The following is a 23870-nucleotide window of genomic DNA, read 5'->3' as shown; positions in this document are numbered from 1 at the left end:
GAATGAAAACATTCGTTTGGTTAAAAATATTTCATCGGTTTGATGGATGCTGTCGGTGCTGTCGCCAGATGCCTTCGGACACTTTTGACCAGCTTTTGCTCAAATCTTGACAGTTGTTTGTTGTTAAACGCCATACTGAGCAATATTTCAGCTATATGACGGCGGTAAATAATCGAGCCTGGACCAGATAATCTAGTGATTGATATGTTGGTTGGTTGGTTGGTTTGTTGTTTAACGCCGCACTCAGCAATATTCCAGCTATATGAAGGCGGTCTGTAAATAATCGAGTCTGGACCAGACAATCCAGTGTTTGATATCATGAGCATCGATCCAAGCAATTTGGATCGATGACATGTATCAACCAAGTCAGCGAGCCTGACCACCCGATCCCGTTAGTCGCCTTATACGACAAGCATAGTCGCCTTTTACGGCAAGCGTGGGTTGCTGAAGGCCTATTCTACCCCGGAATCTTCACGGGTCTGATTGATATGAGCATCAACCAAGTCAGCGAGCCTGACCACCCTATCCTGTTTGTCGCCTCTTACGACAAGAATAGTCGCCACATTTGACAAGCATGGGTTTCTGTAGGCTTCTGGGGCGGTCGGGTAGCCTAGTGGTTAAAGCGTTCGCTCGTCACGCCGAAGAACCGGGTTCGATTCCCGACATGGGTACAATGTGTGAAGCCCATATTGCTGGAATATTGCTAAAAGCGGCGTAAAACCAAACCCACTCACTCACTGTAGGCTTCTAATCCGGACCTTCGATAATATAAGTAGTGTGGATTCAGGTGCAGCCTGCAGTCCGAAAGCGGTGACAGGGAGGTGGTTGGGTTGGGTAGAGACAGGGGGTAGAGTTGGATAAAGGGGGATGTGCTATAGATGGCTTTAGCTAGGAATTTGCCAGGGCTGTGTCAATATATACACGAATAGGTACCCGTTATGAATACCTTGTCATTATATATTGTATGGCGACCCGTCAGAAACCAAACATCCGCAAATGCGTGTATGGGTACCCGTCAGGAATATAATGTCATGGTGTGCAGAAAGGAACCGTAAGGAATTGATATTACATACTGTTTGGGATTTGGGTTTTGACTGACATCATGAGCATCGATTCACGCAATTGGGATGCGATGACATGTATCAACCAAGACAGGGAGCCGATCCCGTTAGTCGCCTCTTACGGCAAGTATAGTCGCCTCTTACGTTATACTTTGCGGCGGCCAACCAGAAACATAACCTCAGCTGATAAAGGTATGTGTACCCGACAGTATCGCTAGTTTCCAGCCACCAGCAGAATGACTTACCTTCGTCGTCGGAGTCCCAAATTGAGTCGTCGGAGGAGACGCTGAAGAGTTCAGCATTGCCCACAACGTACGTGTTGTACAGCTTTATCCGGGCTGACCACGTCAGGTTCGGGGCTCGGACGGTGTTCTTCAGTCGCCGCCTCGCGTTAGCGAACCAATTAGAAACCTGAATTAAGGTCATGTGACTGCCGGCAGCCAATGCGACCTTCTCTGATTTTGAGGGGTAGGGATTATCCCTGTGCTGGTACAACCACTGCTTGAGGGGTCGGGCCATGTCTTGCAGCGTCTGTCGTTTGTGGCGAATTTTCTCGGGGATGAGCCGCCTGGAAGATAAAATAGAAACATTAATATGTTGTTGACATTACGGGACACCCAGATATTTCAAAATAAAGGGGAGGTAATTTACCTTAGATGACATCGACACATATGCAGAAAGCGTTGCTGATATACTATACAACAGGCGTGAGTGTCACTAATGACAAAAACAATATTTGTTTCCAAAGGACTTTTAATGAATTTTTTTTCCTACGGGTACGCCTCTCGTGTTTCTATTGTCCTCCAAAAGATGCCAAAACATATAGTTTGGGCTTCCCCATCATCAACGGCGACAACAGATTGGAGAATTACGGGATGAGAGAGATCGATCAGTCAAGGATGAGGAGGAAGTGATCTTTAGAGATGTTATATCATCATCCCGACATGTCAGTGGTACGAACATGTTGTATTGGTGGGTACTGTATGGATCTAACAACCCACGGTCTGTATACGTCCAACCTTTACGATGGTTATAAGCTGATAAGCAAACAACTGGCTGACATGGTAATTGAGCGGTGCCAGCAATAATGAAACAATCACAGCAGCTGACGGGATCGTGTTGAATCAAGCGGAGATCAATACTTGGCAAAGACCACTGCAGGGGCTTCCTTTTCAACAACACATGCTGATCGCGATGATGCAGCGAGTAAAAGCGAAGCGACTTACTCGGACAACGGACCACCACCCAGCCACCTCACTCGGACCACTGAGGACTGCACAGACACCTCGCTAGGACCACTGAGGACAACACAGAGACCTCATTCGGACCACTAAGGACTACACAGACACCTCGCTAGGACAAATTAGGACTAAACAGACACCTCGCTAGGACCACTGAGGACTACACAGACACCTCCCTAGGACCACTGAGGACAACACAGAGACCTCGCTTGGACAACTAAGGACTACACAGACACCTCGCTAGGACCACTGAGGACTACACAGGCTCCTCCCTAGGACCACTGAGGACCACACAGAGACCTCGCTGGGACCACTCAGGACTACACAGGCACCTCGCTAGGACCACTGAGGACTACACAGGCTCCTCGCTAGGACCACTGAGGACTACACAGACACCTCCCTAGGACCACTGAGGACCACACAGAGACCTCGCTGGGACCACTCGGGACTACACAGGCACCTCGCTAGGACCACTGAGGACTACACAGGCTCCTCGCTAGGACCACTGAGGACTACACAGGCTCCTCGCTAGGACCACTGAGGACCACACAGAGACCTCGCTTGGACAACTAAGGACTACACAGACACATCGCTAGGACCTCTGGGGAATACACAGGCACCTCGCTAGGACCACTGAGGACCACACAGAGACCTCGCTTGGACCACTGAGGACAACACAGAGACCTCGCTGGGACCACTGAGGACCACACAGAGACCTCGCTTGGACCACTGAGGACAACACAGAGACCTCGCTTGGACCACTAAGGACCACACAGGCACCTCGCTAGACACCACTGAGGACTACACTGACACCTCGCTAGGACCACTCAGGACTACACAGGCACCTCGCTAGACACCACTGAGGACTACACAGGCACCTCGCTAGGACCACTCAGGACTACACAGGCACCTCGCTAGACACCACTGAGGACTACACAGGCACCTCGCTAGGACCAAGACGACTACACAGGCACCTCGCTAGGACCACTGAGGACTACACAGACACCTCGCTTGGAACACTGAGGACTAAACAGACACCTCGTTAGGACCACTGAGGACTACACAGACACCTCGTTAGGACCACTCAGGACTACACAGAGACCTCGCTAGGACCACTGACGACTACACAGACACCTCGCTAGGACCACTGAGGACTACACAGGCACCTCGCTAGGACCACTGAGGACTAAACAGGCACCTCGCTAGGACCACTGAGGACAACACAGGCACCTCGCTTGGACCACTCAGGACTACACAGGCACCTCGCTAGGACCACTCAGGACTACACAGGCACCTCGCTAGGACCACTCAGGACTACACAGGCACCTCGCTAGGACCACTCAGGACTAAACAGGCACCTCGCTAGGACCACTCAGGACTAAACAGGCTCCTCGCTAGGACCACTCAGGACAACACAGGCACCTCGCTAGGACCACTCAGGACCACACAGGCACCTCGCTAGGACCACTCAGGACTACACAGGCACCTCGCTAGGACCACTCAGGACTACACAGGCACCTCGCTAGGACCACTCAGGACTACACAGGCACCTCGCTAGGACCACTCAGGACCACACAGGCACCTCGCTAGGACCACTCAGGACTACACAGGCACCTCGCTAGGACCACTCAGGACTACACAGGCACCTCGCTAGGACCACTCAGGACTACACAGGCACCTCGCTAGGACCACTGAGGACCACACAGAGACCTCGCTTGGACAACTAAGGACTACACAGACACCTCGCTAGGACCACTGAGGACTACACAGGCTCCTCCCTAGGACCACTGAGGACCACACAGAGACCTCGCTGGGACCACTCAGGACTACACAGGCACCTCGCTAGGACCACTGAGGACTACACAGGCTCCTCGCTAGGACCACTGAGGACTACACAGACACCTCCCTAGGACCACTGAGGACCACACAGAGACCTCCCTGGGACCACTCGGGACTACACAGGCACCTCGCTAGGACCACTGAGGACTACACAGGCTCCTCGCTAGGACCACTGAGGACTACACAGGCTCCTCGCTAGGACCACTGAGGACCACACAGAGACCTCGCTTGGACAACTAAGGACTACACAGACACATCGCTAGGACCTCTGGGGAATACACAGGCACCTCGCTAGGACCACTGAGGACCACACAGAGACCTCGCTTGGACCACTGAGGACAACACAGAGACCTCGCTGGGACCACTGAGGACCACACAGAGACCTCGCTTGGACCACTGAGGACAACACAGAGACCTCGCTTGGACCACTAAGGACCACACAGGCACCTCGCTAGACACCACTGAGGACTACACTGACACCTCGCTAGGACCACTCAGGACTACACAGGCACCTCGCTAGACACCACTGAGGACTACACAGGCACCTCGCTAGGACCACTCAGGACTACACAGGCACCTCGCTAGACACCACTGAGGACTACACAGGCACCTCGCTAGGACCACTGACGACTACACAGGCACCTCGCTAGGACCACTGAGGACTACACAGACACCTCGCTTGGAACACTGAGGACTACACAGGCACCTCGTTAGGACCACTGAGGACTACACAGACACCTCGTTAGGACCACTCAGGACTACACAGAGACCTCGCTAGGACCACTGACGACTACACAGACACCTCGCTAGGACCACTGAGGACTACACAGGCACCTCGCTAGGACCACTGAGGACTAAACAGGCACCTCGCTAGGACCACTGAGGACAACACAGGCACCTCGCTTGGACCACTCAGGACTACACAGGCACCTCGCTAGGACCACTCAGGACTACACAGGCACCTCGCTAGGACCACTCAGGACTACACAGACACCTCGCTAGGACCACTCAGGACTAAACAGGCACCTCGCTAGGACCACTCAGGACTAAACAGGCTCCTCGCTAGGACCACTCAGGACAACACAGGCACCTCGCTAGGACCACTCAGGACCACACAGGCACCTCGCTAGGACCACTCAGGACTACACAGGCACCTCGCTAGGACCACTCAGGACTACACAGGCACCTCGCTAGGACCACTCAGGACTACACAGGCACCTCGCTAGGACCACTCAGGACAACACAGGCACCTCGCTTGGACCAATTACGACTACACAGGCACCTCGCTAGGACCACTGATGACTACACAGGCACCTCGCTAGGACCAAGAGGACTACACAGGCACCTCGCTAGGACCAAGAGGACTACACAGGCACCTCGCTAGGACCACTAACGACTACACAGACACCTCGGTAGCCGTCAGGAACATATTGTCATGGTGTACTGAAAGGAACCGTAAGGAACTGTTATTACATACTGTATGGGAGTTTGGTTTTGATTGACTACACAGACATCCCACTAAGACTACAGTCCAGATCTAGTTCAGAATAGGTCTTCAACAAACAACGGTTGTCGTAAGAGGCGACTATGCTCGTCGTAAGAGGCGACTAATGTCATCGGGTGGTCAGGATCGCTGACTTGGTTGATACAGGGCATCGTATCCCTGTAGATGCTCATGATGTCAATCACCGGATTTTCTGGCCCGCGAGCGATTATTTAAAGATCGCCGTCAAATAGCAGGAATATTGCTGAGAGTGGCGTCCAACAACGCACAACAATCCAGCTACCTCACCAGGACCACCTCAGTAACAATATGGTCCCAGCATGGTCTCGCCCACCGCACGACAAGCCCAGTCACACAGGTACTAAAAGTCAGAATACATTTCTATATGTTAAGGTTGGTGACAACCGGCTGAGTGACAGCATAAGTGTAGACCCTTGACAACCGCCGCTCAAGCCGTCACTCCAGTCACCACTCCACAGACGGCATATCCGGGGACGCTCCAACAAGCGTTGTGCGGCCACTCTCACACATCACAGTTAACAAGGACTCAGTTGATTGTATTGACAAGTCGTTTTCACTTTGATCTTATACAAAACATACTCTGACGAATCTCTCGAGTGCGGACCATTGCTCGAGTCGTGTCTGATCAAGAAATGTGACAACTCAATCACGGAGTTGTGACGTCATTAAACGTGGAGTGGTTCGGAGTGAGGTGATCAAGGGAGGGGTCCGGGGTGGGGGTTCGAGGGGGTCATACTTAGGGCAAGATCAAAGCGGTTTCTGGCATAAAGATCAAACAGACCCTCCGATCTAGTGATGATGTGAAAAGACGATGTTATAAGTATTCGTGCGAGCTTCTTTCATTTAAAACAACTTGACATGTTCTTGTTGATATCACCCTACACTTCAAGTTAGATGTGAGAATATTATCCATACCTTGGCTCTTGAATATAAGGAGAACTTTATACCTCTCAAGTCGAAAGCACACTATGATCTCAGTAAGTATGGGCAGAGCACCTTCAGCACACTCGGCAGAATATGTTACTAGACTTGCACAAGTCTAATGTCTATATTATGTAAATAATAAGAACAGGTTGTCCCGATAAAAGACTGGAGTACTTGCACTGTCCACATAGCTAGAATAGCCCTTTAGGAGGATAGAATTACTACACATCCATGGACGTATCTTTAAGTACAGCCTTTGAGCATGGCTAACATGTAACCTGCTGCCCAGTCTCATCCTCCCTACCCCTCCTCATCCCCGTGCAAGGGCGGGTCCGGAGGGCTCCAAAACAGCAAAAAAACACCTCTCTATAATGTTATAGTATATTTTTGTTTGACAGCCGAGGCAAGTCTAGATCAAAGTAACCAAGTGTCTAAGTCTAGGTTGCTTGATTCCACTTTAAGACATGTTTTCATTGACTAAGTGTTAGTCTAATAATTTCAGTGCGTACAACATACTACATTCAAAAGGGGTAATGGGGTGCTTGAGGTGGTCCGGGCCCCTGGACCCTCCCCTACCCACGCACCCCGGAACCGCCGATGTCGTATGTCGGTTGTAACACAGTGTTGCATGTAGCACCGTCCACGCTACTTGAGATCCCAGAAACCGTCATCACGATTACTGCTGAGAACGCTAACAGTGCGACATTCATGAATTCGTGAATCCGGATATCTGCTAATCCGGACGATTTCAGTGGGGACGCCACGATCCGGATTAACGGGTTTCGGTGAATGTCTTTTTACGGTACATCGCTAGACACAACGGATCCTAATCTCCGTGCACGGCCTACCACGTGGGTGCTGAATCTACACAGATGTTTAAGTACATTGCGCACACTCGGCGAACGCACTGATACCCCCGCCGATCCTCCCCCCATCCATACGTCACGCTCATATTTATTCAGACAGCACCGTGCACCGAGTTATCTCATCACCGAGTCAGCTGACACTTCCTCCGTGATTCACTGTAGCATCAGACTACGTGAACTGGGCGGCGGCAACACCGGCACTTTTCTTCCGGGGAGACGGCTCCAGCCTTTGACCTCTGACCTCTATTTTTCCATGTGAAATGCACACGTAACATCTGATCACTAAATTAGCTGCAGAAACTGATACAGCACATCCATGCGTGTGACTGTAACTTAGTTTCTGACTGGACGCATGCCACAGCATACGGGGAACACGGTAACGCCCACTTGTAGTTATCATGTCATACATAAAACAACAGCTAGCTTAAATTGAAAACACATGACGCAGAATCGGTGCACGTCTTACACACTTGTATTGACGGGTAATGTGTGTATTTTATTAGTATGTCTTATTACTGACATGAACGGCCCCAAAAGTGAATAAGTTTGTTTGTTTAACGCCGCATCAGCAATATTCCAGCTATATGACGGCGATTTGTATGTAATCGAGCCTGGACTCGACAATCCAGTGATTGACATCACGAGCATCGATCCACGCAATTGGGTTACGATGACATACATCAACCAAGTCAACGAACCTGATCACCCGATGTCATTTGGCGCCTCTTACGACAAGGATAATCGCCTTTTACGGCAAGCATGGGTTGGTGAAGACCTGTAGATTTGCTGCCCGTCATCGCTATGTACATGTGTGTGAATAATAACACTTCTCTATCAACAGTAGTAGTTCTCACTACACTGGACACATCGAGTAATATTAAGGGTTTCAAATCGGGTCATATTCTGGGAGACTGACAAGGACAAAACTTCTTCAAGATATTTTTCAAAGTTGGTTATAATATTTAACAATGTCCTATCAAAAGATTGTACACAATCATGAAAAATGACCTTTTACAAATCCACCAACCCTTTTAGAAAATAGAATCTGCCCGTTCTGTTTCAAATTTGTTCATCAAAAGTTTGTCGAAGATGAATTTCACTTTTTAATGTTATGTCCTTTATATGATGGTCTTAGAAGTATTTTACTTAGAATATGTATTCTTCCGAATCCGTTATTTGAAAATATTAGCGTTGATGACGCTTTCATTTATATTTTAAAATGTAAAGAAATTCAGCCTTTGTTAGCCAGTACACTTTTAACGATGTTTAAACGTATGCAACCATTTAGCTAGGCATTTAGCTAGACATGAAAATTTTATTGTCAATGTATTTTATAGTATATAATATATATAATGTTTTATTGTGTCTCATAAGCCTAATGGCTGGGTGTTACTTTTTAATATGCCAAAGAACACACACACATATATATATATATATATATATATATATATATATATATATATATATATATATATATATATATATATATATATATATATATATATATATTACTCTCTCTCTCTCTCTTTTTCCATTAGTCTCTGGCATAGCTGGAAGGTGAGAGGACATGTTCAATGTCAACCATACAACCCCCCAGGAATAAATGACGTTGAAGTTGGAGCGTCACCTTCACTCGCGGCAAGGACGATTAGGTATTAAAACATCATCTATCATTTCTGAAACCACCAACTTCCAAATCCCGCCAGCTAAGCCTCCAGCATAAAACAGGCGAGGACATAGGTAGAAAAGGATATGCTACGTAACATCAACAGTAAACTACAACATATTGGACTTGTGGTACGTAATTCGTTGACTTTATTTTGGCAAAATATTTGTTTGTTTGTTTGTTTATTGTTTTACGAAGCACTCAGCAATATTTAAGCTATATGACGGAGATCTGTAAATAATCGAATCTGTACCAGACAATCCAGTGATTGACACCATGAGCAACGATCCAGGCAATTGGGATACGAAGGGGCGGTCGGGTAGCCTAGTGGTTAAAGCGTTCGCTCGTCACGTCGAAAACCCGGGTTCGATTCCCGACATGGCTACAATGTGTGAAGCCCATTTCTGGTGTTTCCCGCCGTGATATTGCTGGAATATTGCTAAAAGCGGCGTAAAACCATATTCACTCACTCACTCAAGATGACATGCATCAACCAAGTCACCGAGCCTGACCACCCGATCCCGTTAGTCGCCTCTTACGACAAGCATAGTCGCCTTTCACGGCAAACATGAGATGCTTCCAGTTCATTTTGAGATGGAGGCTCGTCTGCACTGGCACTGAATACCATTACCCAGGACCACTAGTACTAAGAATCGGAACATGCACAAACCATCACTAATTAACCACTGATATGCGTGCACACTGTGACAAAATACCTCCACGCAATGAAACAAGGATCCCGTTGTAAATTACTTTGGTAAAGTAAATGTCATATATACTGAAATCTCGTTAGTATGGATCGTTAATGTTGGGAGCGTCTGGATATATACAATATTACCCCGCATTTAGCGCTCGTTATTCCCGAGGGGCCATGATGCAGCCTCGTTCCCCACATGGAGACAATGTGTGAAGCCCAGAGGGATCTTAGTGCACGTCACTTATCACTGGGAACCGACGTGTCGGACTGGTTCTTACTTCAAATGTATTGGTTGGTTGTTTGTTGTTTAACGCCGCACTCAGCAATATTCCAGCTATATGACAGCGGTCTGTAAATAATCGAGTCAGGACCAGACAGTCCAGTGATTGACATCATGAGCATCGATCCACGCAAATGGTTTCGATGACATGCATCAACCAAGTCAGCGAACCTGAACACCCGATACCGTCAAACGTGGAAACCGTTGCTGGAAACCGAAGTGTCTGGATTAACGGGGTTTCACTTCATGTGTATGTTATCCGACTTATGCTGTCCACAACCGATAAAAGAACACCAGGCTGTGGCGAGAGTATGTTTGCTCTCACTCGGTGGCGATCCATTTGTTCTGTACGTCACTGTCCACGGTGTCATTAAAAAAAGAGCAAGATTGAACGACCAATACCATCACCACTCGCCACGTCCAGACTTAGTGATGGCTCACAAGATCCACTTCTCATTACCGGATTGCCCCATGCTGACTTCCAGTGCCACGACTCTGTGGTGGGCAGCCTGTCGCTCATCTCCAGGTAGTGCCATGGATATACAACCAATGAGTTTGATCGGCCTCTATTTCATATTGCATACAAATACATTACAAGATGGAGCTACTTAAGAATTGACTTCAATGTGTTTTGTGTTTATGGATGTGTAAACGTTAAAGTTGGTGTGTATACGAGTTGACTTTACGCAAAATGTACACACCGGTGTTTACGGCCATATCTCCATGAACGCATAGGTTAGGGCTGCCAATTTACAGAGCCCAGTGCCCTATACCCACACTAGCACATTGTTGGGTCGTGTCCAACCGCTGTATTATCAAATATATGTGAGCCTCACGAGGTACATGGTCTCTTATTACCCGAAAATAAACCGTAAAAAAAACGAATCCGAGGCACCACACTACCGCTTACAATGCGATACAAATACACCAGGTACAACTGGTCATGTTGGTATTACACACACTACGCTACGAAAGTGACAATGTAGACAGCGCTTTAACTCAACACGAGTCCTAATGGACAGTTAGATAAGCGGCCCAGAGGTCATGTTGTGTTGCCACAGCTTATTTGCGGTTTGCAGGTATGTGAGCACGCACTTCACTACAGGACTAATAATTTATATTTTCCTTGCGCTGGTGTATTTTTTTCTCATAGTGATTTATTTGTTAAGATACGGGTACTTGAAGCGTCGCTATAACAGTAACTGAGAGCCGCTTTGAACGCTGTGTCAATTTTGAAGTAATGCACGTCTCATACGCTGAAAACTCAAGTGAAAACCACGAGCACGGGAATGGTCCTGACGAACCTAAAAACATAATCAGAACGAATCCGGGATTCGAACCCAAGATTATAGATTTTCTGGCATGCCCGAATCATACCACTGATAGTCAAATTTCGGAATCATCTCACCTAGGTTGTTATTCTGGAAGTAGGGGACAATATGTTTAGGGACCCGCAACACATTAGTTTAGTATATGGTACAAGTCCAGTGTATAACCAAAGGAAACATTATTTGTTTCCACTATTTTCGTGATTTTCTTTAAAACTGGGAAGCTGATAAGACCACAATTGGGCGTATAACGCCGCCTACAGCAGGTACAACGCCAATGTAGTAGCAGCGTGTGGTATCGCTGTACCAGCATCGGTGTGGCCTGTGCGATGCCGTAATGGAAGCTGTTGATGTCTCAATGAGCTCTGCAGTGCTGTAATGAGCGACGTTGACGACGTAGCTTCAGCTATGAGACTAGCATGCTTGGTGCTCTTGTACTCCTCTGGAGTACGAAAACGTGTGGCTTTCAAGACTGTCAGAGATGATTTCTGCAGGAAGATTAACGAGAAATCAATGCTTGTACATAGGCTGCGACTAGACTGGAGGCCCCATAACGAGTCCCCTCTTGAAAGCCTCCCCCCTACGTTCATTATGTTTTACTTGGCTAGGACAGCTTGCGTAAGAACGGGGAGATGAAGTACATCTGGGAGAAGGTTGTGAGACACAGCCGCAGTACCACCACATCAGACAGGTCGATAACCGATATATTGCCTGGCAATACTGCAGACAGATCGATAATCCATATATTGCCTGGCAATACTGCAGACAGATCGATAATCCATATATTGCCTTGCAATACTGAAGACAGATCGATAATCCATATATTGCCTTGTAATACTGAAGACAGGTCGATAACCGATATATTGCCTTGTAATACTGCAGACAGGTCGATAACCGGTATATGGCCTGGCAATACTGCAGACAGGTCGATAATCCATATATTACACGGCAATACTGCACATAGATCGATAGTCAATATATTGCCTGGTAATCCTGCAGACAGATCGATAATCCAGATATTGCCTGGCAATATTACAAAGACTGCAAGATTTGTGTTTTTTGTTGCTTAACGCCGCGGTCAGCAGTAGTCGAGCTATCTCCCAACAGCCTGGTTAAGACCCGGTTCCCAACAGGGGCGACTGCATGACAACGTGACCGATATTGCTTGACAAAACTGTCGTGTGCTGGAAGCGATCTCAGATATTGATAAGCTATACCACAGTTATTGTCGAACTATATGGCACATATTGTTGACAAATAGCAAAACGGTTGCAAGAAGGTCTTGCAAAGTATTTGCTGGGAAAGTTGCAGAAATCGCTTGACAATATCGAAAAATATGTTAACAATACTGCAAACAATGCCAGACAATGTTGCATAGATTGCCAGACAATGTTGCATAGATTGCCAGACAATGTTGTATAGACTGCAGGACAATGTTGCATAGATTGCTCTCCATCAACGAGGTTTCAAGCATTTGTCGCAGAGACATTGCTAAGCAATATGACAGCGACTACAAGACAAAATCGCCGGCTTTACATGAATAGAAAGTTTATTTAATTAAAATCACTATAGCGTTATTGTAGTACAGCTGTAGCTATGCAGACCCGACAACGTACAATTTCCATCTGTCGTGAGCCAGCGAGCCACATAGTCCCCTGCTTTGAGTCTGCGAGGTAATGTCGTTGTCGTATGTGATCCTACAGACATTATTAAAACTTACATTAAAGACCAGACGACATCACTGCCCCGACGTGATGTTGCGTGATGTCGCGAGATGTCGGGTAACAACATTGTTACAGCGCATTGCCGTCATGAATTCCGTCATCCCAGCGGGCTACTGGTAGACACGGTGTGCTTAAGAACGCTATCTTACTTACTGATCTAAAGGTACAGTTGTTTAAAGAGAATACGATACACAAACATCAAACAGACAAAAAAGAGCATTCAAAGAAACCGTTTATTTAAGACTCCTCACCTTAAGATGGAATTACATGTGATCATATGATGGCAATAACAGGCCTCTACAGGGGCTACAAAAAAACGGAGAATATCGCTCGGTTAAAACATCCCTTAAAAGTCCATGAACCTGTCTCATTTACACTTCTTGCGTACATAAAACGATGTCGGAAGTAAATAAGCCGGGATTTCAAACAAAAAAGCTCAATACACTAATCGTGTTATTACGACGGTCATAAACATAAATTTACAGTCATCTCGGGTAGAAAATCTATTAACAAACTTGATCGCCTTTAAGCAAGACCGAGCACATAGTTTACTCAGTCCACGCAGGCGATGTGGCCGTCCAGTTTCCCAGCTCGCCCAGGTTGTCGTGCCTTAAAGTTGAATACTTAAGCCGCGAGATCTTAATTATACCCATTATCTGCATTCAAACTCTAAATTTACCAGGTTGCCCAAACTGGCGTTTTATTGCCTGATTAAAGGCTTAGGGAGTATTAAGGTTGTCTAGTATTGTACTGCCTGTGCCTCTTCGTTGACTCAGGGATTGTCGGCCAGGCACTGGAACAGGATGATACAATATAGCCACTACAGACGGCTTGTTTGCGTAAATCTCAGGTCTCGCTGTTGTCATGGTAACTACGTTGTCGTACGTGACTTGTGAGTTGCTGATTCAATATCTGTAGAAAGCTCCGGTGTGAGGAGAAATGAGTCCAGAAATCTGTTTGACATTTACTTCATGTGCTTATTGTCAGACATGGCTTATAAATAGACATTAAAAACAGTTATTTCATGCCATTTCGTTAAAAGCCCAACGTTTATTGCGCTACCCGTGGACGGTTAACTGAAAAGGAACATAGATCTACAGCTTCTTGTCGTGTATGCCGACCGTGTACGTTCAAACCATTACACGTTTCGATTTTTTGTTGTAAACGGATGTAGATACAAGTGTTTAAGTTCAAGATGGTTGAATTACTGAAAATGCACATCTTGTAGACATACTGTGAGAGTGAGTGAGCTGGTTAATGTGAGGCCAAAGTCCGAAGTTCGCTGTTTGGTGAAACCCAGGTGAACTACATGGTGAACTGCGGCATCTTAGACCGCTGGATCGGCGTCATGAATTTAAAACAACACGTAACGTCACCTAAATATGGTTGGTATCACACCTTAATGACGGTCGTTGCCAGGACTTGTATTCCATTATTCAATAACGAGATATCATCAAGTTAAACGTCGGGTACCGTCAGCTAAACGTGGATATAATGAGTAACAGTTTCAAATCATGACGTCACCAAATCAATATCATTGCTTTAACACGTCACGGTATCAGCCTACATGATTCGAAGACAGCCGAGTTTAAATAGAGCATGGAAGTACCAGGCTAATCAGGACTGATACTACGCTAGACGTTCAAGAATGTGTAATTACGAAGGGATGAGATTTAAAAGATCTTTATCTACAGATTCACTGATTAAAATTCCGCGGGTGGAGCAGTGACACCGCAAACACCTCGCCCTCTGAGCTTCAGCACAATCAGAATTGCCGTGTGACGTGAACAGTGTACGCAGTACATGGCCCCCGCCCAAAGGAAAGCTGCGATTAACCTGTCAATTTGGGCTCTATTTGAATCCGCGTTAACCGTTAAAAGCCCTGGAGAGAAAACGTCCCCTTGGCCAACGCCATGGATAACCGCAGCTTCATCTATCTCACTTGGCGCTGTACAGCTGACGCATGGCCCAGCAAATACAATTAGGTCAGGGTAGGGGTGGTGGGGGATGTTTGAAAATGAAACTGTAGTTAATCACAAAACTCAATCCCTTGTTCTACAGACCAGGATTTGAAAGTCATCGGGGGATTAGGTTGAGTTGTATTTATGCGTATTTAATCGTAGTGTTGTTCCAAAATAGCAAATCCGTGTTATGCCAACCGAAGTCTGATCGTGTGATAAAACCCACTGATGACGGTGGCCTTAAAGTATTTGCATGTATGTTCAAACATTCTACTCTTCTTTATTACCTTTTGATGCACATATTCATGACATGAGTTTTTTTCTTCGATATTAATAACGACTGAAACTACTACACACAAGCAGGAATAGTGGACTTAAAACAACATTCCTTAATTCCCTCACTTGTCGTCGGGTTCAGATGATATGATGTCAGTTTCAACTTACACGAATTGAGTATACAAAGGTGAAACTAACTTGTTTGGTTTGCAGGGTGGCAATGCATTACCCGCGTACCAGTTTCATACGCAACACAAGGTCGGGAGCTGAAGAAGTGAAAATTATACAAATCGAGTTCAGCTGTCTAAATTACCTTTCAAAAGCTACTGAAAGTTTATGTCAATATTTCATATCTTGTTATACCGGTTTGAGGGATTGTCAGATCGACGGCAACATTATCTCAGCTGAGACACATATCACCTTGAAATGTTGCATAATGACTTCAGAGTGACGCTTGAAGTGACCGGCTTGATGGTTCATTATGCCGAACACGGCGCCACTCTTTGCTAGAGTGATAAACACGTGATCGAAACACACAACAAGCGGTCTTCGTGTATTTCGGGTTCAAAGATCACTGCATTGACAGAATTATTAACATTCTTCTGATAAGCCGGCGTCTTGCTCGTACACCTCTTTCGGGTATTGCGGGTGGCAAAGAGGTATCCGCTGCGTCTCTATCGCCATACCTAGGTATCTATGTGTTGGGTGTGGCGGCAGATATTAGAGCACCGCTAAGCGTTAATCTCATTAAAATCAGATCTTAGTTCTCGCAACCGCTAAACAAACATCTGGGGACATCTCATTACGGGTCGCGTCAGAAGGGCCTTTCATCCGACCAATCAGAGCTTCGTCTGCCAGATCAAGTGAGTGAGTTGGGTTTAACGCCGCTTTTAACAGTATTCCAGTTATATCACGGCGTGTATTACTGTGGGAGGAAAGCCCGAAGTGATGCAGGTCTCAGACATTTACCACTTCGGTGAAACCCACGAGCACGGGTAAGGGGCTGACAAACCTAGAAACATAATTGGGGCGAACCGGGATTCGAAGCCACAATCATAGGTTTCTGGCGCGCCCAAGGGACGCAACTCTGCACAGCGAATCGCGGCGCCTAAGACGACTGGGCCACCCGTGTCCCCCTACCTGATCAAGAAAGTGACAGTCGGAATTTGTTGTCTGATCAGGCAGCTTCAAAAACGTTAACACGGGGTATTCTAAATGGCAGTTACGGCCTGTACGAATGATTCCGTCAAAACCGTGGTCTATCTCTCGCTTCAGTGGGATAAACATTTGAACGGAAGAGACATTGAATAGTATGAGGGATGTACTGCAATAAATCGTTATCATATGTTAGACATTCCGCAATGTTCTCTTGTTCAGTTTACACTTTTTTTTAATCGAGAACTTGATCAACTTTTTTTCAAGCGTAGTCTGAAATGGAAGTTTCCCAGTTTGAAACTAGTGCCGTAAAGCTCGAGAAAGCTGCTTTCTGACTGGCTCATATCGACTACTTATTAGCCATTTCATTGGTCAGTAAAAGTTCACGAAAGGTCGTTCTGACGTGACAGGTAATGGGATATCCTCAGATCATAATTTAGCGATAGCGAGTACTAAGATCTGATTTTAATGAGATTGCGTAAGTGTTGGGAGAAAAACTTGTTTGGGACTTTTTAGCAGAGACCTGTTTTCGATCACCGTTCAAGACATACAGAAACGATTCAGTGCAGTTTGTAAAAAAACGCGCTACAATTATATATTTCCAGTATTATCTGGAACAGATCATCTTTGTCCAAATAATCACTCTGGCGGACAGAGAAAACCATAATGCAAGTCATCTACATCACGTTGATTGACAATAGCGCTGTTTCAGCAGACGCATTTCTTGTCCTACTGGTATCATAGTCCGAAAAAAGGGACAAAACCCTTTCCAAAATCAGCAATGCACGATCAGTTCTTTAATGCACAGGCTTACTTGTAAATGAAAATGTCCGTGATAACACATTAATAGCATGTGCAGCTTCAGAATTTATCCCAAGGTCGAGTACACTGCTAGGCTATCATCCCGAGTTCCAGTGCACTGTCGAGGAGACAAGCTTCTCACAGCAACACGATCCGCTGTGACTTCAATCACACACTCTAGCAAGGACTTTGTTGACTCGGATCAAGGAGCTCGGACGCCTCAAGCCCTTGTTACCACTGGCTCGTGCAGGACGTCGGTCAAGGTCACGTGATAACTAATCTTTGCTACCATACTGAAGTTATCCAACTTGGAAGACAAACCGATTGCAATCGATGTCCAGCAGCTTGACCCCTTTAGGAACACGAGCCCGAACTGTTAGTTCTGGAAGTGATAGACCATTTATCAACTGTTCCCTTTTGACTGCGAGCTCACAAGCGAGGCCAGAGAACGAGCTTTTTCACAGATTGACAAACTGATGCATCGGGATTTGAAATGAACATTTTACGATCCGGTTCAAGTCAAGTTAAGAACGAGTCAGTCCGAGCTTATACATTTCCATTGGAACAAAGAGATTTATTTTTTGCAATTCATATATCATAATCGTAAAGAAGGCACAGTTTTTTCTGATGGCGGTAGATGCTTGTGAAGTCTTGCCTGGTCATGGGAGGGGCTTTCAGTTCCAAGTCTTCAATGTCATCACATTTTTTTCACAATGGCGCATAACCTCCGAGCTTATCGCCGAGTTTGCTTTGAGAACAGGTTGCGTGAGAGTAATTGATTAGAATGATCGAATATGTAGAATAAGTAAAGCGAGACAAGATCACTTTAATAACGGGCGACGTTCAAAACATTTTTTTATTTTATAGTTTTATTCCAAAGATACAGACTGTCAATAACGCATTTGTAGGATAGTCACGTTGTAAAATCAACATTAGCTGAAGATGAAAGGTGACATATGTAGATCATGGCATAGCTGTTGTGGGATTGTTTAAGCATCAATTTACAAATGTTAAAGACAATCTTTAGGATTGGCGCATTTCATGGAATCGAATACTGAATTTACATATACGAGCCCGGGTTCAGAAACTACACACTACAGTATTCAAACTGGGTGTCTTGTGTTGCTCAGACTATCACCTTGTCTCTGAAATGAACATATTGTACAGAAAAAAAACCAAAATAAAATATAATAAAAAAGGAGCCCCGAGACTTTCTTCATTTTAGGATACTGCAGCTGCAGTAATCTAGACTTGCCAAACATTAAAGACTTGCACGGGCTGGAATGGATATAATTGTTTCAGGGTCTGTATGGCAGAAGGGGGGGGGGGGGGCGATCTTCAAAGAGGCACACTTCTGACTCTTACATTCAATTCCCACTTTCGTCTGAACACAGATGACGTACTTGTAGACACCACTACACATATACATGTATGAGAGCGTGTACAAACCACCATGTATATGGGACCATCAGGCCGAGGATAACGTTTAACGTCAAAGCGGCTTGGCTGGGAACGACTAGATTGGCTAGATAAAGATGTCATAATTGACTAGACAAATAGATCACTATCTGACATGGACAATGTATGGGCAAAAGGGTACTCAAATATACTGTATATCCTAGTATTAAGTTAATTGGAAGATGTCAAAGTGGACTTCGTTCAGCATCTAATATGCGCTTCCATGTCGATCGGATGTAAGTGAATGTTGTTGAACGCCACAATCAGGAATAGCCCAGCTGTATCACGGTATCCTGTTAAAGTCGAGTCTGGACCACGCAAACCAGTGATTGAAATTATGATAAATGACCCACGCCATGGGAAACCGACCCTGACATCCAATCCACATTTCAGTCAGCTCTTACGCCAGTCATCAAGTGATGCGGACCTATTCTGACCCGAAATGCCCATGGGGCATGTTCTGTCAGTATTTTCCAGGGCTACAATACATGAACAAGAGGGCCCTATCGCTCAACAGACAGACAACATGTACGTTTGTCATTAAACTCAAGGACTCGTCGCATTGTTACCTGGATGCCAATAATATATATTGTGTACAACCAGATGCGTGGGATAGATTGGTAGATCTCCCAATACACAGTATGCCTTCTGTTCTGTGGGAGAGCGAGGAACAACGACTTGACGCACCAGAGCCTCACAAGTATGCCATATATGCAGTCTCCGGCGTATTTAAATAACAAGACCATGTATTTAGCATTCGTGTTATTAAAAACGTATGCAAATTGAAAACTCATGGAAGGTACATCATGTGAAGACAAAAGGGCTCATTCAGTACTGAAATGTATGTATGTATATATTCGCGTGTACAGGGAATGCTGGGACAGATGGGAAGGAGCTGAAATACATACGTAAGATAAGACTCCTTGTTACTCGAAACGTGGAAATGAATATTCAAACATGTACAACATTGACGATGAGTCAACTTTAAGAACTTCTACTCTAATGTAATGTGACAATGAGTAATTGTGTTTTGCATCCCCAGATAGAAAAAAAATAATTGTTAGTAAGTTATAGTTTTTGGGAAGCTAGATTGAGATGCAATGTTTAAAATACAATGTTTGAGATCCAAGATGAGTGAGTGAGTGAGTGAGTGAGTGAGTATGGTTTAACGCCGCTTTTAGCAATATTCCAGCTTCACACATTGTACCCTTGTCTGGAATCGAACCCGGGTCTTCGGCGAGATCCAAGATGAAGATACCATGAATGCAATCTGTCATTGAGATATCATGTTTAAGATCCGAGATTGATATACAATGTTTGAGATCCGATATTGATATACTATGTTTGTGATCCGATATTGAGGCACCATATTTGACAGGACCGAGTTGAAGTCAATGAGAGTGGATTGCCTAAGATATTGTCTGGAAGAAGGAACGAACTAGACTTGCACAAGTCTCTAATGCAGTAATTATTAGTTTAAATCATAATTTCTAGATGATATTAATAATAATAAGTTGTCTCTATAAGAGACTGCCGTACTTGCACTATCCGATTATCTAGAGTTGTCTATTATGAGGATAGAGGATACACCCATGGACGTATTTAGTACAGCCTTGGAGCAAGGCTAGGAAAGAACTGATAGCGCCAGCAGTACCACAGCAGGTAGTTGCAGGACTGCATGTCTCAAAGAGTCAACAAGTTCCGTCGACGGAGGAAATACGACATATAGTATGCCAGTTAAGTTGTTCATTTCCGCAATGGTGTCTCCTTTCCATCTTGGCGTCTTGTTTCCACTTGCGTCACGCTCAAGCCCTCGTCACGTCTGTTTCCCGTTTACGTACACAAGGGCGGATAACTCTCAACGTGTCAGTGGCATAGCTACTGGGACCTGTGCTCCTTGAGTGCCATTCATATCAAGAGAAACCTCGATCTCCTCATTGATTTTGTTTAAATCAAGTTTCAGAAAATGACAAATGGGAATGATAGAGGTGGATATTTTAATCAAATTCCAACCGTCCCTGGTTGACACAGCAGAAAGTACACACGCTCACAATCACTCCAGTCTGCTTGAAACTTTGATTTTACATGCTCTGCTTGAAATGTCAGTACAATAAAAAAAGTTTGCTTCACATGTGATGTTTATTAGCGTTCTAAACAAAGCAAGTATCGAATGCGCCGATGTTCAACTAACACAAGGTCAATGTAAACAATGAGTATTTCACAAGCATTCATAACCATGTTACGTTTCATTTTACGTGCTGTTTGTTGATTAACTACGTCGTCCAAGGTGACATTTATTGTTCAGTTATTGTCCAAATGCACCTGTGGCCTCTCTCTGAGTGGACAATGTCCGGTTAATGCTATTAGCACTGCCCCCGGTTGTCCGGTCTGTTCCTGCTGACGCGGGCGCCAGCTTCCTCTGACATCAACTTGACCGTTGGTCAGACCTCATGTCGATTGTCTATATGCGCTTGGTAGCAGAGATTTGATTATCAGCATTGATAATCTACATTGATCACATTTACAAACTGCCAAACGGAATATATATTCCTTTAAGCACTTTAGAAGGATGTCATTTCCACGTTTCCACTGAGTTCAATAGTTAGCCGTGTATATGTACTCTAATATCTCCGTTTTAATACAAACGAAAGAATAAATGATAAACATATATTTCAGACTGTATCATACACATTCACATCATAAACAAATGTCAGTTGCTTTATCAGGTTAAAATATTTTGTTTTAAAGCCAAATCTGCCGTCAATATCGCACCAACTTGTAAAATAACATTGCCAAACTGTTTTCCGTGACACATTAAAGGTTCATAAACCTATAACCCAGTAACTTTCAATTTCCGATCGACAATAGCACTTAGTTTCAAAATTTTGTGTGTGTGTGTGTGTGTGTGTGTGTGTGTGTGTGTGTGTGTGTGTGTGTGTGTGTGTGTGCAAGGGAAGTGTCGTGTTCTTGATATTGTTGGTAGGTATAAAATACGGATATGACAGAATACCAGGGGGTAGCTGAATGCCATAGATCCATATTTGTTTAGTCAGTAGTTTTTAACACATTGCCCCGACCCCTGGGTTGAGAGAATCTGTGGGCTACAAGGTGCTCGTTGCTACTGATTGATGTCTCGACCCAGCCGTACCCACGGACGAACTCAGGTATTGACAAGCCTTCAGGTGGCAGACACGTCGGTGATGTACCCACGGTGACCACCTGCCCTGCAGTCCCCGATAACAGATTGTGACCCTCATTTGTTTATTCAGATCTCGTGACCTTCTGTTTGACCGCTGATATTGACCTCCCTACAAGTACATATTCAACATAGACAACAACTATCGCCTTCATAATTCCCGATCGTTTGAGTTTACAGATGTGGAACTAGGAGTAAATAGATGCTCTTTTACCGTTTAATGCAGCGAGGTAATAATCTAGACGGCTGATCGTTGTACCTCACGGGGATAGATACGTGTGGGGTGTGGGGAATGGTGGGGATGTCGGCTAAGATCTGGATAATGCTGGCGTTGGTCGGGGCAGGTGGGGTCATGCGTAACATGCAAGTGAGTGAGTATTGTTTCACGCCACTTTATGCAACAGTCCAGCAATATCACGACTTCACACTTTGTACCCATCTGGGGAATCGAACCCGGGACTTCGGCGGGACGAGCCAACACTTTAACCACTAGGCTACATCGTCAATCAACATGCAAGGGTAAGCGGGGGGCAAGGGTATCAGGATACAGGGTGAGAGAACGACGGTAGACTGTAGGTTTATATACATGGCTTAAAGGAGGAACTCTGCATTATGCGTACTAAAATGATGCCGCCAGGCGATTCGAGACTGAGCAGAGCTATTACCCTCCAATGTAACCTGTAGCGGACCAGCTGCCGTCGGCGCTGGTTTTACGAAGGCATGTGATGTACACATCTATCGAGAGAGGTATCGATCCGCGGTGCCGTCACGCCTCACTCGTCACACAGAGATGAAGATGGGGAGCCATACTGGGGCGCATTCCCCGCGACCGTGTCCTGGCACAACAACGTTGGAATAATCTTTCGTTACGGCGCAACAACATTTATAGTATTAGATAACATTGCCACATTGTACACAGTTGATAATATCCACAGCGTCAACTCACTAATGCGGTCGGTTTGATTTCCACCGAATTAACAAGTATCCGGATTAACGAGGTTCCAATAATACACACGCACGCACGCGTACAGATACAAATAGCTCGTGTCAGCGAAGATTGGAGCTCAATGTCTCTCTTCTTAAACGGTAGCAGTCAAGCAACGGGACAAGTCAGAATGGTTCACCTCGGTTCAGGGTGCGTGGACGCAGAACCCAATCACAATGTCACAGAACAATGTCACGCCATTGCACAGAACTAACGACCGGTCCCCATGTGACCCAGCAGCCTTAGTCAATATAGCATCGATCTCAACTGATGGTTACAAAAGCACTTAGCATACTTTTCTTCGATCCGTCTTCATGCCTATCATAATTGAGCGAGTGAGTATGGCTTTACGCCGCTTTTAGTACTATTTCAGCAATATCATGGCGGGAGACACCAGAAATGGGCTTTACACTTGTATCCATGCGGGGAATCGAACCCGGGTTTTCGGCGTGACGAGCGAACGTTTTATCCACCAGGTGTATTTGTGACTATAACATCTTCCGCACATAAATAAACTACAAGTAATTAATTTGTACACTTAAATTGGGTGATCATTGTTGCATATTAGGAAGAAACCCACGGCAATCAATCCTTTTATGACAAATCAACAGCCCATACTATGTTCAGGCCATCAAACGTCTCTATAAGCACTTACGCAAATATCTAGCCACCATAACTAGCTTTTGATTATCTCCCTTTATGACTTTACTTAATCTTGTTCCCAGTAGGGGGCAAAATCTGCTGGATAAAAAGGTTTTAAGATCTGTATGCTCAGCCACCGACTGAGAGCATACCAGCGTTCTGATGTTTTCCAAAGAAAACATATTTGTAGGGAGGAACTATGGCTCAGGTTCGCTCAAGCAAGACCTTATGTGTTGGCGTCTACT

The 23870-nt window shown here is 45.4% G+C and overlaps 1 protein-coding gene across 1 annotated transcript in view; it reads right to left on the bottom strand.

The window, feature by feature from the left end:
• Positions 1–23870, bottom strand: part of LOC139464053 (homeobox protein Mohawk-like) — a 59718-nt gene that overhangs the window by 14327 nt on the left and 21521 nt on the right. The window contains exon 2 of the mRNA XM_071245579.1: positions 1307–1629. Within this exon, the coding sequence (XP_071101680.1) occupies positions 1307–1629 (323 nt within the window). The remainder of the gene's footprint in view (positions 1–1306; positions 1630–23870) is intronic.

The sequence above is a fragment of the Haliotis cracherodii genome, unplaced genomic scaffold (assembly GCF_022045235.1).
Source record: "Haliotis cracherodii isolate W230 unplaced genomic scaffold, xgHalCrac1.p SCAF_16, whole genome shotgun sequence".
Lineage (NCBI taxonomy): Eukaryota > Metazoa > Mollusca > Gastropoda > Lepetellida > Haliotidae > Haliotis > Haliotis cracherodii.
This window is presented reverse-complemented; position numbering and strand designations above follow the sequence as displayed.